The sequence below is a fragment of the Ailuropoda melanoleuca genome, chromosome 10 (genome assembly GCF_002007445.2).
Source record: "Ailuropoda melanoleuca isolate Jingjing chromosome 10, ASM200744v2, whole genome shotgun sequence".
In the NCBI taxonomy this organism is placed as follows: Eukaryota; Metazoa; Chordata; class Mammalia; order Carnivora; family Ursidae; genus Ailuropoda; species Ailuropoda melanoleuca.
Genome location: NC_048227.1, coordinates 94,077,023 through 94,093,709, shown reverse-complemented (window position 1 = coordinate 94,093,709; position 16,687 = coordinate 94,077,023). Strand labels below are relative to the sequence as shown.

The 16,687-nt window shown below is 42.0% G+C and overlaps 1 protein-coding gene across 1 annotated transcript in view; it reads right to left on the bottom strand.

Moving 5' to 3' along the window:
• PPP1R14C (protein phosphatase 1 regulatory inhibitor subunit 14C) overlaps positions 1-16,687 on the bottom strand; it is an 84,461-nt gene that overhangs the window by 13,206 nt on the left and 54,568 nt on the right. Inside the window, exons 2-3 of the mRNA XM_034669290.1 lie at positions 14,062-14,145; positions 12,665-12,697 (exon numbers count right to left, since the gene is read on the bottom strand). Coding sequence (XP_034525181.1) covers positions 12,665-12,697; positions 14,062-14,145 — 117 coding nt within the window. The remainder of the gene's footprint in view (positions 1-12,664; positions 12,698-14,061; positions 14,146-16,687) is intronic.

Here is a 16,687-nt window from a genome sequence, read left to right as displayed (position 1 = left end):
TTTACCTCCAAATTAATCTGTAAGTTTAATGCACTTCCAATCAAAATATAAATGTTTAAGAACAGTCAAGATATTTTAAATAAGAAAATCATGGGTTCACCTGGCTCTTGTTAGGAACTGATTATAAAGCCCTGGCAAGGGGCACCTGGGTGGCTCAGTCGGTTAAGTGTCCGCTCAGCTCATGATCTCAGGGTCCTGGGATCAAGCTGTGCATTGGGCTCTTTGCTCAGTGGGGAGTCTGCTTCTCCCTCTGGCACTCTACCCTCCTCCACCACTCATACTTTTTCTCTCAATCTCTCTCTCTCTCAAATAAATTAAAAAAAATCTTTAAAATAAAATAAATCCCTGGCAATTGTGACAGTGTGCAGTGACAGACAAACAGCCAGTTCTGCATATTAGGAAAATTTGATACACAACACAAGATGATTACATATCAGTGGGGTAAGGACGGACTGATTGTGCAATAAATGGTACTGGAACAGTACAGCAAATGTAAAGTTAGATCTCTATTTCACATCATACACAAAAATAAGTTCACGATGGTTTAAATATCTGAGTGTAAAAAATAAAAAGTTTTAGAACAAAATATAAGAAGATTATCTTTTTTTTTTTTTTTAAGAGAGAGAGTGCAGGCTGTTGCATGGAGGGCAGAAGGCGAGGGAGAGAGAATCTTAAGCAGGCTCCATGCCCAGCACAGAGCCCGACCCTGAGATCATGACCTGGGCCGAAACCGAGAGTCAGACACTCAACTGACTGAGCCACCCAGGCGCCCCAAGAAGACTGTCTTTAAGATACTGGAGTATGAACGATTTCTTAGGCACACATCTTTTAAAAGCATAAGTCATAAAGGATGTCACTGATAAATCTGATTTCAATCAAAATGTAAAACTTCTGTACACAAAAGACAACACAAGCAAGATAAGCTCCACCATGTGTGAAATATATTTGCAACCTACATAAAGGTCAAAGGACTGTCATCCACAATATATAAACAACTCTTAAAAGTCAATAAGAAAAACACAAACAAGTTGAAACAAAGTAGATAAAGGATTCGAAATGGAAATCCCCAAAGAAGGAGACATGAACAACCAATAAGCACATGGAGAAAAAAAATGTGCTCAATCTTACTAGCGAGCAGTCAGGAAAAGGTACTTCAAACAATGAGATCTCATCAGATTGGCAAAAATTTTACCGTTTGGCAATACCAGGTATGGGAATGATGAGGTTAAAAGAGAATTCTCAAATCCTGCTGGTGGACGTGCCAGCTGGTGCCGACCTTTAAGAGCAATTCCATTTTTTTTTATTTCTTGGAGAGACTTTGTTCATGAGTCAACTGGAGTTTTTATCGCATCATTATTCATAATAATAAAAAATTGGACACAGCCTAAATGAGTCTCAGCAGAAGAATGGATAAGTACATTACTACACTGGAAAGCTATACAGCAATGAACATGAAGGAACTAGAGCCTCCTATATCAACATGAGCAAATCTCAGAAATCTAACATTGGGCAACATAAGCAAGGTGAAGAAAATCTGCAAAACATTACTTATGTAGCTGTAAAGCATGCAAGATAATCCACACGCACACCTGTCACTCCTGCTGAGCTGCAAGAGCCCCATTCCTAGCATGGTGTGTAATATACAAGAGGTGCTCAGCAAAGGCTTACAAAGTAAAGGAACACATGCATGGTCTAATTAAATCACACAACTGTGGCAGTTAAGCAAAGGAGCAGAGAGGAGACACTAGAATCTCTGTGCACTAATTGTGTGGCCGTGCACGTGTGTGTGTGTGTGTGTGTTCGGGGGGATTGTACAAAGTATCTATTGGACCCAGCTACTATGGAGGAAGGTTCTAAAGGTTCTCCTTTAAGCACTGGAAAACTAGCCAACCTGGGGGAGTTAGGCAAGATGAGAAACATTTGGGGAAGACTGGAGCCTAGGATGCTTGTGTGTGTGTGTGTGTGTGTGTGCGCGCGCGCACACACACACACAAGCACACACATACAGAGAGCTCAAAGAAGCAACAGAAAGAAAAGAAACAGTTCCAGTGACCTCGTAAACCTGACTCTACATAACACGCAGCCACCTGATGTATGAGAGACTTCTAAGAAAGAGAAAAGCCAAAGCATGTTTCTGAAGGGATCTGGCAGCCGCTGTGAAAACAGAAGGTCCTTCCTCGCTCTGGAGCCTCTGCCATGTGGCACTGTCATGGGGCATGGCATCCCAGTGCCATGTTCTGCTCTGAGCTCTCATCCCCCCATCCCTCCTGGGCCCCATGGCTTTCATCTTCCACCCCCTCCCGCCTGCCCCGGCCGGGGCCAGAGGCGGCAGATGGACACTCATTCTGTAATTATCACCATGGCCAGGCGTCTGGGGCCTTTTCCTTGTCTCTCAAAGTGATTCATCTGTTACACTCATTGATGTACTGTGTTGCTTTAACAAAGATGGGTCCATCAGAAAGTAGGAAGAGGAGAAACCACAGTATCTTTGCAAATCACTGCTTTGTGCATAAGTAAACCACACTTATGTCATTCTTTCATGCATTTAGAAGCATTTAAAAAGACAAATGGATATTATGTGGTAGCCCTTTAATTAGAAGTAATTGCTTACAAAAGGACTTTTTGAAAGATGTGCTTAAAACTGTGGCTCGGTGCGTGGTGTCGCCAATCACAATAATTGTGTAGATCAGGCGAGCTCCCATAAAGGGCACCCAGCAGAACTCTGAATGCTCAATCTGCTTCTCCAAAAAATATCATCCACCCTTGATGCAGAGCCCAGGATGGAGTGAAGAGGGAGACAGCAGGTGAAGATTCTGAAGGCTGGGATCCACGTGGCTCAGTGACGCCCCCATGTACTGTCCCCTCTTTGTCCCAATCAATGCACCAGTCACTTCCTTAAAATCCATATTCACAAGGGCCATTTGCTCCAGGTGCTGAGTCCCATTGCCCAAGGACAGCAAAACCAAGTCAACCTATACAACTTTTACAGAGCTACCTGACACTCCAAAAAGCCTGACATGCATCAGAAGACATGGGGATCAGGCAAAGCGTGATCAGGGGGAGGGAAAGAAGAATTTCAAGATCTGCTGAAGTTTAGATAAGTGAGGGCGATGGAAGGGTAGTACGTGCCTCTTTTAAAAGTGGTGGCAACACCTGAGAACCATTCCAAATGGCAAAATGTCCTCGCCCAAAGAACCAGCTAAGCATTTAAAAATCACCGTGTAAATTTTTTTCAGCTTGCATATCCAGGCCACACGGGAGGCCAAACAGGCAGGCAGTGAGTCAGCACAGACAAACAGCTCTGGGGTGTCCCCAGCCTTGTGCCCCCCGGCCAGGATTTGCTCCCCACCATCCTAGGCATTATAGCACCACAAGCGCCCATATCACTCACCAGTGAATATTGAATTTCCCCCCTCTTTTTCTGGGGGTGGAGGGAGTGTTGTTTATCTTTAGAGAGGTTCATTTGCTCACAGTGCACACCAGAACTGATTTTATTTTTCATTATCTGAAAAGAGGTTTATGAATCTGTTACGGGTAAGGGTTTGTGCCTGCTGTCATTATGATCCCTGCTGCCAACAGAAATTCCAGAAGGTCTTAACGGCATCCTGGTTGTTTTCTTCTTTCCTTCCTTTAACTTAAAGCCACTTGACACTGTTCTGTCCATTTATTTTCTTGACAATCTGCCTTTAGAGATTAATTTGTTGTGCTGGTGAAAGCAGTCCCATTAATCTATTTTAGAGACTCAGACCACTGCTCTTAGACTAATTATTTTGTATCCAGATGCAGCAGAACAGCTCACCTGCGCTCCCCACATTCAACCTCACCGGCATGCAAGTCTTCCTTCACTTACTAATAATTGGCTTCTCAGAAACTGTACACCTGTCTGCGGGCACTGTAAAATAAAACCCACATAAACAATCCCACCGCAATAAATGATCAGTGGAGTAAATCCGGCAAAACTAAATCTCTAACTTTATAATCACTAAGAAAAACGACAGTAATTTTATCAAGGGCCCCATTATCAACGAGTGAGAATATTATTTGCTACAAATACCTAAATCTTGTTAAAATGAAATCTTACTGAATTTACAAACTGTGAGACTTGTTTTTGATTATGACTCCCTTTGCTAAAGATATAGAAATCCGAAAGTCATGTGTCAAATTGCCTTTAACTTGTCTTCTTTCTTCTGTCCAAATTAAGTCCAAACACAAGAAGAGAATGTGGAGCTGTTTCTAATTAGGGTTGGTCAGCTTTTAAAACCTGATCCTTCATTCTGAATTTAATGAAAGAAGAAAAGGCCATAAAATCACAATCAATCATTCGAAAACACCAGCCACTTAAAGGTCCACTGTCCTTTAAAGCCCCATCTCTTCCATCATGTGTTTTTAAAAAATAACCATTATTAATTACTGTGGGGAACAAGCAGCCAAAGCCAGACCTATGTGGCTCTTCCTATAATAGCATCTACCCCTTCTTTCCATATGTCACAGTTAAGGTTGTCATCATTGTTATCATTCTTCTCATGGTCATCCTGCTTCTAAGAGTGCGCAGTAAAGAATTTCACCTTGCCCCAAAAGAGGTCTAGTCTTTGCCCTCAGTTCCTGGGAGGTGAGCTCTAAGCCCTTGGAATGTCTTGCCTGATCAAAGTATCTTTGTTTACCCTGGGGTAAATACTCTAGAGAGTGTGATTAGGGTGGGGGTTCTGGGTCATGTGATATCAGCTCAATATACCAAGGGACTGGTGACTGAAGTCAGCCACATGGGCAGTCAACCTTGTCTATGTGACCAAGTCCCAGTGAAAACTCTGGGCTTCAAGGCTCAGGTGAGCTTTCCTGGTTGGCAAGACTCTGCATACAGCGTCACACGTCATAGCTGAAAGAATCACCACTGTCCAGGACTCCACCGAGAGAGGACAGCTGGAGGCTCTGTGTTTGGAACTTTTCTGGACCCTGTCCTATGTCTCCTTCCCTTGGCTGATCTTCGTCTATAGCCTTTGACTGTAATCAAATGAAATTATGGGTACAGAAACTCTCAGTGAGTGTCCTGGGTCCTTCTAGCAAATTATCAAATATGAGCATGGTCTTGGCGATCCCTAAACTTACAACTGGTGTTGGAAATGAGGATGGGCTTGTGGACTGTTCCCTAACTCTGCAAAGTGTGCTGCATAAAGACCAAGAGAGAAATGCGTAGTTTTGCCCCATAGTCGACTGCATGTCTTTGACAAGCTTACCTAACCCTTCTGGGTTGATTTCCTCAAGGAAGACAATCTTACCCAGGTTTATAAATATTCCAAAGCGGTGCTGGTGCTGACCTGGTAAGAATTCAGAGAATGGCAGTGACAGGGAGACAGAGCACAGATGTGGACTCAAATATGGGTCCCCATGCTAGCTCCGGCACCTGCTGGCTCCTTCTCCCTGGGCAGAGGAGTCCTGGTGCATAAAAACCCTAAGGAAAGCGTGGGATCAACTCACATACAGGGACCAAAATCCTTTTGGCTACTTGGTAAAGTTACTCTTGTGTCTGGTTCATAAATCCCAGTCCTTTATTACTTACCTGCCTAATTACACTAAAACATAACAAGGCGTTCCTAGCCAGCAGCTATAACCTCTAGAATGTCATTTTCATTGATTCCAGGCTTTCTTCGGAAGCTCCCAACGCTCTCACTCTTTGGAAACATTGTTCTGAAGGTGACAGCTTCCAACAGGTGTATTTCAACTCATTAATCCAGCATTCTAGCTCTCTTTCTCATCCTAGCCCCAAATCACAGTCTTTTTTGAGGAAACCCCATGAGAGCCGAGAAGAAAAAAGGTTCCTCTGCATGGAGTCACTCTGACCCATTTAAATGGAGTGAAATGGCTACTTCCTTGTCTTTCTCTAGCAACTATGGTTCCACTCAAGTCACATTCCATTAGGCAGTTTGGTAACTAACTTAGAAAACCATGGGATAAGCTGACATCTGGTCTTTCTGTCCTTTTATTCCTATTTTAACATCCTTTGAGTGCTTAATTCTCACCATAGTTAATTGTGAACTTAGAGAGACTATTTTTCCAATGGACACCCGGGTTCACTTCTTTACCTAAGTCCCTACATTAGTTAAAGGCACAGAGATGTTCAATAAATATCTGTTGAGCAAATGAATAGAGAGAAGAGAGCAAAATGTCAGGCCATGTCTCCTCCAGTCACACACACAGCCCTTCTGTGTTATAAAAACACAGTTTATCTTTTCTCTCCGCTATAGTCAGCTCAGAACAGGAGCTCTGAGCACTACCATTACTTCCAGGTAGACATGGCTGAACAATATTTTGCAGAACAGGTTAAAATGCTAAATGGAGCAAGACTGATGAGCAGGATGAGTTAACAATGGCCCCCAAAGAAGTCGGTCAGAAAAGTGAGCTGCAGTCACCATGACACTGTGGCGAAAGAAGGCGATCCTGCCTTCCTGCCACCAACACGGGAACAACAACAAAGCACACCTGCCTTCGCAAAACCACTGGTCAATTTCTACTGCAAACCACGATTGGACATCCATTTCCTGCACTATCGTGTGTCTGTGACATTTCTGTGACCCGACAGATTATTGGGACCCAGAAATGCCTCTTACCACCTACTCACAGACTTAGTCATCCTGCATGAAACCCTGATGCATATCAACCTACAGGCTCTGATTGCTAAACGCACAGAAAAAAAATTTATGATGTTTATCAGGGAACAATGGCACAGCCATCATCAACTATAAAAAGAGATTTCTATGAGTCTATTGACCGGACTGACAACTCCCCTAACAGATGGTAAGACAGATGCCCTCAAGCCCATATTAAATGCATATTCTGTCCACCATATCAGTACAATGGAAGTGCTCCTATGTGATCCTAAGATTGAAAACCATGCAAAGTAAGAATAAGAAATAGGAAAAGCAGCAGCTCCTCCCTAGCCTGGCTAGCTGGCCCCAACACCTCACCTCAGATTTCTGTAATGTCCACCAGGCTGTCACTCCTGACCATTTAAATCCAAATATGAACCAAAATTAAATTACCCCTTTTCTTCTTGCATTATACAGAAACATTATTTTTCTACATTTAAATCAGCTCTATTTTAATATCAGCTACATCGGAAATGTCATTTACTCAAGGGGAAAAAGTTAAAACACCATTCTTACTAATCAACCACAAATACATTATTGTGGTGACCACCGTTACATCACTATGTTTTGAAAGGTCCAAGTCAGAAAAGATCTGCACATCGAGTCCACAGCTAGCAATATGAATCAAAATGAGAAAATACAAGTTCTTTTCTGGTTGGACAGGGTCCCACCTAAAATGAAACCACGGACCCAAAGCACACAACACACCAAAAACAGTATCACTTCTGTGAAATTAGCAAATTCTTTAAAGTGTACTCTTCAAATTGAATAATTCAAGAATATCATTTTTGGTGAACTGGGGCATTTTGCATATTTAATATGTAATGGAGAAGTACTACCTTATATAGACCAGATTCGGCCAGCATGTGTCAAGCGTTATGCTATGTGCTTTTGTGCATATCCTGACTTCTCCAGTTATTAACTATATCACCTCAGGCAAATGACATAGCCCTTCTATGTCTCAAATTCTTTACCTGATAACAATAGTGTCAACTTCACAGCTTTGTTGTAAAGAAATAAGTTAATACATGTGATGTACTTAGATGAGTCCCTGACATGTGCTTAGTAATTATTTAGCTATTATTATTATTATTACTACTATCTCTAAAATTATTATTAGTGCAAATAACTGCACTAAAACCCAGAGAGGTGGTTATTACCTCCATTTTATAGAGGAGGAAATGGAGGCTCAGAGAGGTTGAGAAAATGGCTGAAAGTCACAAGTATGCAGGGCTGGTGCTCACATCAAACTTGTCTTACGGGGCGCCTGGGTGGCTCAGTCAGTCCAGCAGCCATCCGACTCTTGATTTTGGCTCATGTCAAGATCCCAGCATCCTGGGATTGAGCCCTGGGTGGGGTTCCACGCTCAGCAGGGAGTCTGCTTGAGGATTTTTCTCCCTCTCCCCCTTTCCCACTCACATACACACTCTCTCTCAAATAATTAATTTTTTAAAAAAAGACTCCTGTCTTAAAGTCCAGTCTTCCCACCACCCACCCCACTTCTGCAAGGAGACTATAAATAAATCTCCCTGAATCAGCAAAGACGTCTTCCTTACTTTTGTAACTTCAAAGCGACATAAAATAGTATGCAAAATCCTTTGACCAAAAAATAGCACCTTCAGAGAGGACTACTTTAAAAAGAACCTCGTTATCTGGTAGGCACTTAGTGAGACAGGACAAAGACCTTTTATGTCCTAAATGACTTTCCAAGTCAAGTAGCTTAGGAAGCCAGGCAGGGGGAAAGAACGAGCACAAGGTCAAGTGCCTGAAACTCGGGTTGAATCCTCCCTTTGCTCACTGCTGTGAGGTCATAGACAAGATAACCTCAGTTTCTTCTTCAAGTCATGACTGTGAGGATTATATGAGATAATGCTTGTTATGGCAATGTGGACTCTAGAGCTTTGGGAAAATAATAAGCTATGATTTTTATCATCATAACCCAACTGCCAACCTTTTCTGAAATGACCCCTTTAATGGATGAATGAACTTGACTGAAATTCCTTAGCTCATTAAAGAACACAGAGATGTTCACATGCAAGCACCTCTCCTTCTTTCTTCCTTTGGAACTCCAAAGGGCATTCAAATATTTCATCTTTCATCTTTTAAACCTCCTTATAAAAACCAGATGAGGAATACTTTTGTTCTGGGGGAAGCAAGACTCACCATTTTCATTTAACTGCATGGCTGTTAACAAGTGTGAATGTTTTGCTTTCTAGATACTGCAACAACTGGAAGAGAATAGGGCTCATGAAAGTCCACCTTTCTTACCTAAATTCTACCAGAACATGAACTGTCCCTCTAGGAGAAGAGGCGAAGAAGAAGGGAATGATTAAGTGAGTAAATGGCATGTCTACACCTACCAGTCTGGATCTACTCTCAGCAGCAACCCTCCTACCCCACATCACATGTGAATTCAGTGACACGATCTACCACTTTTCTCGACTATTCTACTCTTCTTGCTTAATCCTTCACAATAATTTAATATAACTCTCCAAATATCTAATTAAACTCTTTTTTTAAAGATTTTATATATATTTATTTGAGAGAGAGAGGGAAAGCACAGAGGGAGAGGGAGAAGCACGTTCCCCACCTAACAGAGAGCCCCAATGAGGGACTCGATTCCACGACCCTGAGATCATGACCTGAGCTAAAGGCAGACACTTAACCAACTGAGCCACCCAGGTGCCCCTAATTAATTTAACTCTTACATTAATTCCCCAGATAACTATAAGGAAGTTCTTTTCCCCAAAAAAGCTAACGGTGAGTTCTCTTCCCTCTATCCTGTCCTTGTTTCCAGAAAGCCTCTAATGAAACTATCAACACCTCAAGGAGTTTAGACAGTCAAATTCAAAAACAAAACCCAAATCTCTTCGGTAGAAAGATGTCCAAATAGCAACATTTTGAGTGGGGACCACTTCCTACACACACACACACACACACACACACACACACACACACACACCCCACCACCACCACCACCACCACCAAAAAAGAAAAAAAAAATTATTTTTGGTTTGCAACATAGTCACTCCATGGGGAGACCCACCAATAGACAAGCTGTGTTCATGCTACACAGATTCAATCAGTTTACTGGCTCCTAACACTCACGGACACACTGCCAAAAATGGGCAAGCACAGAGGAAAACAGAAAGAAAAAAAGTGAGATTCAGAGAAAACAGAGACAATGCAGAGAGCAGAAAAATCTTAAAAACAAAAAACAAAGAAATTAAACATTTGATTAATATCCTCAAAGAGAAAAAAATTATAAAATGTGTCCATGAAACAATAAGAAATACTAAAACATAATAGTGAGCAGAGATCAAGAAAGTGCTCTTAAATATTAAAAATGACACAGCTGAAATTTTAAAATATCAGTATAAAGTCTAGGACATAAAGTCAGAAATCTTTCAGAAAGGAGAACAAAAAATCAAGGAGATGGACAACAAAGGGAGAAAGATAAGATATTAGAGGCTCCATCCAAAAGATGTAACATCTAAACGAGAGGAGAGCCAATATTATAGAATACTGAGGAAGAAATTGATAAAAAGATAATAAAAAACAAATAATTTTTTAAAAATTAAAAGACATTTATCTTTAGACCAAAAGAGTTTGCAAAGTACCCAGCACATGAATAAAAAAGGACCCACAGTGAGGCATATCACGGTAAAATTTCAAAGTGTGGAGATAATCCTAAAGTTAATTGAAGGGGAGAAAATAGGTCACATACAAAGGTCTGAGAATGGAAGTGGCATCAGACTTTTTAATACAAGAAATGACAAAATAGGGGTGCGTGGGTGGCTCAGTTGTTAAGCGTCTGCCTTTGGCTCAGGTCATGATCCCAGGGTCCTGGGATCGAGCACCATATCCGGCTCCCTGCTTGACGGGAAGCCTGCTTCTCCCTCTCCCACTCCCCCTGCTTGTGTTTCCTCTCTCGCTGTCTGTCAAATAAATAAATAAAATCTTTTAAAATGACAAAATAGGATAATGCCTTAAAATTGAGTTTTATCAATAAATCTTATCCCAGAATTCTATACCATCCAAACTATTAATCAACATACATTTTCATACACACAAGGATTAAAAAAATTTACCTTCTATGCATCTTTTCCCAAAAAGCTACCGGAGGATGTACTCCCACAAAAATGAGGAAGACTGGGATTTAAGAAACAAAGCATCTAACAGGACAACAGTGAACAGAAATCTTACTACAGTAGCTACTCAGTAGACCCAGAGACTAACTTCCTGATTGTTAGATAGGGGCACCAGGAGGAAAGTTTGGGGTGGGGGCATAGTAATGACAGGTTTGAGTATACATTAAAGATACTACATGTTTTACAAAGATACTGAAAAGTTCAACAAAAAATAGCAATAGGTACTAGACAAAAATAAAAGACAAGACAGTATCAATCCCAGGAAAAACAAAGAGCTATAAAAAAGGAGCCATGGTCATATTTCACTGTGGTTTAGCAGTGAAAAATATCTGTTTAAACCATAATACTATAAACCTTGACCACTTACTCAACAAAATACTGGTCAATAACTTCATTAAGGGGATGGAGGGAAATGAGTTACGTGGAGAGTGAGAGAGCTATCACATTTCCCTTTAAGCCAATACATGAAAAAAATAATTAGTAGCAATTGCATATTTAGGAATACAAGAGTAAAGAGTAGGAGAACAGCCAAAAGTGTTGATGTGTAAAACTATTTGGATGTAATATATAAATATAAAATATATACCTTTAGGAAGAGGGACTAAAGAATGGGAGAGGCAGTGTTACTTTCCTTTTATAAGCCTAATTGTATTTTTGGCTTTCAAAACTATGAATATATACTACATTAATTTAAAAATAAATTTAATAACTTTATAATTTTAAAATTAGAATTAAAAATCTCTGTGACTGCAAGATGCAATCAGCATAAAGGAACACTTGGGACTATAATAATAAAGCTCAAATAAGTAATTGGCCTCAAGCCAAATGATCACAAAACACCCAAATCTTACACATTCTTGTGAAAGTATGCTTTCCTCCCACTTTGTAATTGTATCACTTCAAAAATCAGAAGTCCTACCACTATTGCTTTGATGTTGCAAAAAACATCTGGTGGATCTTCTAATTCCTCTGATTTATCACAGCAACAAATGAAAAGGATTTCCTTTACCAATCTTTTCATGGCTGATCAAATCCTTAATTTCTACACCATGCTTTTTCACTCTTTGGAGTACACCTTAAATGCTTTGGTCTATGATGTAAAGTTCCATCAAATGCTTTGGTCTATGATGTAAAGTTTACATCAAAAACCAGGGATGTACTGTATGGTGACTAACATAATATAATAAAAAAATATTATTATAAAAAAAAGAGAAATGCAAAAAAATAATAAATAAATAAATAAATAAATAAATAAATAAATGCTTTGGTCTAATCAAACTAATACCCACTGTTTTTTATACTAATATTTATCCACTTGATGATAAATATACAAACAAAGCATAAAATTTCTTCTTCCAATAAAGGCAATTCTTCTGAATGACAGATTTCACCTTAAGCTTCTTAAAAATGCATCTCTATATACTAAAAGAATGTATTCTCCAGTTATAAATCTAACCCTTTTACCAAAGTGATTCCAGACCCTCTCACAATTACCTTTAAATTTGGCTTTTAGGGACAACTGGGTGATGGGCATTAAGGAAGGCACTGCAACTGATGAATCACTAAATTGTACCCCTGAAACTAACAATACAGTATCTGTTAAGTAAATTCAATTTAAAAAAAGAATTAAAAAAAAAAAAGACAAGCATCACACCCAATTCCATTAGTTCAAAGTCTTCCTGAACCAGAAATGCGTGGGCATACATTGAAGGAAGTTAATACTAGTCGAGCACGCACTTCACTTACGGATAATCACCACTACTTAGTATATACATAACCAAACCATGTGTTGTTGTTTGGCTTCAAAAATACACAACTTGGTTTAACAAAAACAAATTCAAACATGGGATTTAGGAAAAGCGATTTGTTTACCTCTGTTGGTTTGTGGCAGTCTACAAGAGCTTCCTAGAATAAAATACACAGAAGGTAAGTTTGGTTATTTTAAAATTCAGTATCATTTTAAAAGTGAAATTAAAAATCATTTTGTCTTCATGGTGTTATTCTATACATGGTAAATCCAGATTTCATATCAACAATCTAGAATCGCACTTTATTTCAGCACCCATTAGGTCAGCTTGAAGATATCAAAAGTTGTACCTTCTATGCACGAATGCCTTGCATTCCTCAGAACACACACGCACCCCTTTCCTTCGGCCGACCCATTGGTTAATAAGAAACTGTATGCACTGACGTTGAGACAGCCTGTGGGAAATGGTAATAATTACCCCGGACACGGAAAGCTGGGGGCCTGGCTGTGATTCAACCACAAAGCACCTTGTCACACCTCTGCACGCCTCCATGCACTCGCCTGGAAATCAAAGCTACAGCCCCTTTGAGGGTCTCAATTTAAAAAAAAAACAAAAAAACAAAAAACCTTTTATATGTTATCACATCTTCTACAGACCTGGTGCCTGCTTTCTTGTTTCTAACTTTCATAACTAGATGCTATCGTGTCCCAACTAGATTTACCAACAAGAAATGATCGTTAAGCTGAGACTGTTCACCACACGAGGGACACTAGGAATTATTAACACATGGAACGCATTCAGACATTACAACGTGCCCTTTAATTGCCTTTAGAGATCACTTGCCATTGGTGATAACGAACAGTTAATAGTAATTATCAGTGAACATTAAGAACAATGACAGGTCAGAAGCTAATTGCTTTTAGAAACTCCCAAATGCAGATTTTAAAATGATAGATCTGGCCTCCTGTGGGGAGGGAAATAAATGCTGCATTGCTCTGGACTGAGGAAACAGGAGACATCTCAACACCCATTGCTGTACCAGAATGCTACCCGGTGAGCAGACTCTAATAATATATCTTTTATTATGTTGTAAACAATTGAATCTGGAACCTGATTTCCTGGGTGATATAATCCACAACCATGGGACCAGAGTCCTGGGCCTGGGTACCCCAGGTCTGGCTCAGCACCCCTTCCTCTCATATAGCTGTGGGACATCACTTCCTCTCCTGGCAAATGCATTCCTAGAGGCAGAACCAGCTCTTCCTCCAAGAAGATGCAGCTACAGGAGCTCATACCCGTTGGGTGGTTTGAGAGCTGACTGTGGTCAAGAACTGCTCTAGCATCAGAGACGGAGTGCGGGACAGCAGATACCCAGCACCCCTCTGCTTTCCTCCCGGCACATTGCTCGACTCCTGGTGCTAACACCACCCTAGGGTAGGATCCGTGTATGCCAGGTTCTGGAGATCCAAGCCCATTCAAGCATCCGTGACTGGCAAGTTCTAGATTTTGAAAGCTGCTTACCCGTAATTTTAAAGCTCTCTCTTCTTCACTGTCTGCGTCGAGAAGATCATCAATGTCAATTTCTACTTCTGGCATTTCTTCTTCCTGGGGGAGCAAATGGGAAGGCATTCTTTTTAGTGAGAAACTACATGGCACCAAACCAATTTAGTTCACTTACATAAATAACTGGATCATTAATTAAGGGGGGATTAACAATTGGGTGGAGGGGAGACCAGAAGTAAGAGGAGGGAAAGGAAAAGACGTGGAGGAAGTAAGAGAAAGAGAGAAAGACGGGGGAAAGGGGAAGCCAGAAGAAAAAGGAAAAGGAGGGAGGGGGTAAGTAGAAGGAAGGAGGAGGAAAGGCAGGGACGGGGAGAGGAAGCAAAGAAGATTTAAGAGTCGCGAAGCAGTAAAAGTAATATTTCAAAGACGACAACTTCTTGCGTTCTGGCAGAAAACTACAATTATGAGTATAGCATGGGAGTCAGCAGATGACAGAAAGAGCAGTAAGGGTTGCAGTTTCTTACCCACCATCTACCCTTTGCTTGGAGGCTACCTGATCTTTATTCTGGGTCCACATCTCCCTTCACAGCTCTGGGTCTGGGGGGAGCCTGATTCGGCAGATTTCTGAGGCACAGTGCTTGGGTCAGGATCGCCCCAGCTCCAACTACTGACTCAGAGGATGGGAGATCCAACTGAGACCCGTGGGGGTGCTGGGAAAAGATGCTCTTTCCATGAGAAGCATCCCTGCTCGCTCCTTCTAAACTGAGAGTGGAAAGAGGACGCTCTTCGCCATAAATTACTGGCAGCCATCCTGCAACTACAAAGAGAGCGAGCCTGATTCAGGGTGGGCAGAGTTAGGAGAAGTAAGAACCCAGGGTCCTAGACAAGTCAGTCACTGAGTCACTGAGTCAAACCACCTCTGAAGCCCGCCTACCTTTAAGTAAATTCCTATTTCTATTTCAGCCAACGTGAGTGAAGTGTAATATTCCTGCAACCAGAGACATCCAATCCAGAACAGAGGGCAGATGAACAAAGTCCACCTGGAATGTGGTGAAAGACGTCCCCAAAGTGGAATCTGTACTTCCACCCCCTGGTAGGTCTTTGCTACCTCTCACTTCTCCTGTTATCTGATCTGTGCCATTCTGAGAACATGGAAATACAATCGCATTTTGGAAAGCGCTGCAATTTTGCCCGTCACCTTCCCAGTAGGAGTCACCCCCTCCCCAGCTCCTCCCTGTCACAGGCATGTGTCTGCAGAAGCTAGAGAGAGACCTTTACAAGGGACCTCCGGGCTTAGCTGCTCAGTGCCGGCTACATCACCTGGTCTTTGCGGGCAAGACTCACTTCCTGAGTATCTTCTTTCCAGTAAAATGCATTTACGAATAATGCACAACCATTCTTTTTTTTTTTTTTTTTCCTATTCCAACACTAAAGAGGACCCAAGCGTTTGGAGGAAACTAAGGAATGTGACACACTGCTGTGAAATGTAAGAAATGTATATATTGGTCTCTACCCCTGGTTCCTGGCACAGAGCTCCTAAAACCCTTAGAATTCCCTGGCTGGTACGAACCTCTTGAGTTCTAATGAGGTGACTCTTGGTGGGCTCCTGGGTGGGGGCTGGTCACAAGAAAGACCAAACCATGATTAGAAGCTTGGAACTTTCCACCACACCCCTCACCCATCCTTCTGGAAGGGGAGAGGGGCTGGAAATGGAGGTAGGTACAAATGTAGCCTCTATCCAGGCTGAGGATGCTGGGAGGAGCCCAAGGCTGCACTCCGTGGTCAGGACGCTGGGAAAGACCACCCTGGATGTGTGTGCTGCTTCCCTCCATCCATGGCTACCAGCTTCCGTGGCTACCACCACGCGCCCCGCCCCATGCTGGCGCTCTGTCACTCTGAGCCGCCCGTGCCCCACCTCCTATTTTTGTGTGTATGTGAAATCCCACCTGAGTCACTTAGGAAGCCACCAACAGATGGTGGTACAGCTCTCAAGGATCTACCAGACTCTCCACAGTGAAAGGACAGGTGGGGACTGAAACACCAACAGAGAATCTCACTAGATTATGAAACAGCCAACAGCCCATGAACACAGACCACAGCTGGGGAGCCACAGTGTGGACGGAGCCCACAGGGAACCTCCCCAGGCCAATGAACGCCAAACCAATGGCCATCGGCCCCTGGAGCAGAGCCCAGTGCACACTGGGTTATGTTCTGGTAAATGTGCTTAGAGATTAATCCAGCTACATCCACAGCATGGTGTGGCTTTAAAAACTACCCTAGAAGGCCCAAATCCCCATAGCCAGTTTCAGCTGATTCTACTCAAGAAAAGCTAAGCCAAAGAGACAGACCCACAAGTTCCTATCTAACCGTCTACACAGAATCCTCCTCCGTTTCTCCACGCCTCCCCCAAATCAGTCACTTGGCTTTGGCATTAATATTCAGTGTGTCTCACACATGCACACGCTCACATGCACATGCTCACATACACCCACACCCCGTGTTACACGCACACGCACTCTCTCACATGTGCACACACTCTTCATATGCACACTCACATGCTCACTCTCTCACGTGCACAAACTCGCACGCACACACACTCTCACATGCACACACACTCACATGCACACACACTCTCACATGCACA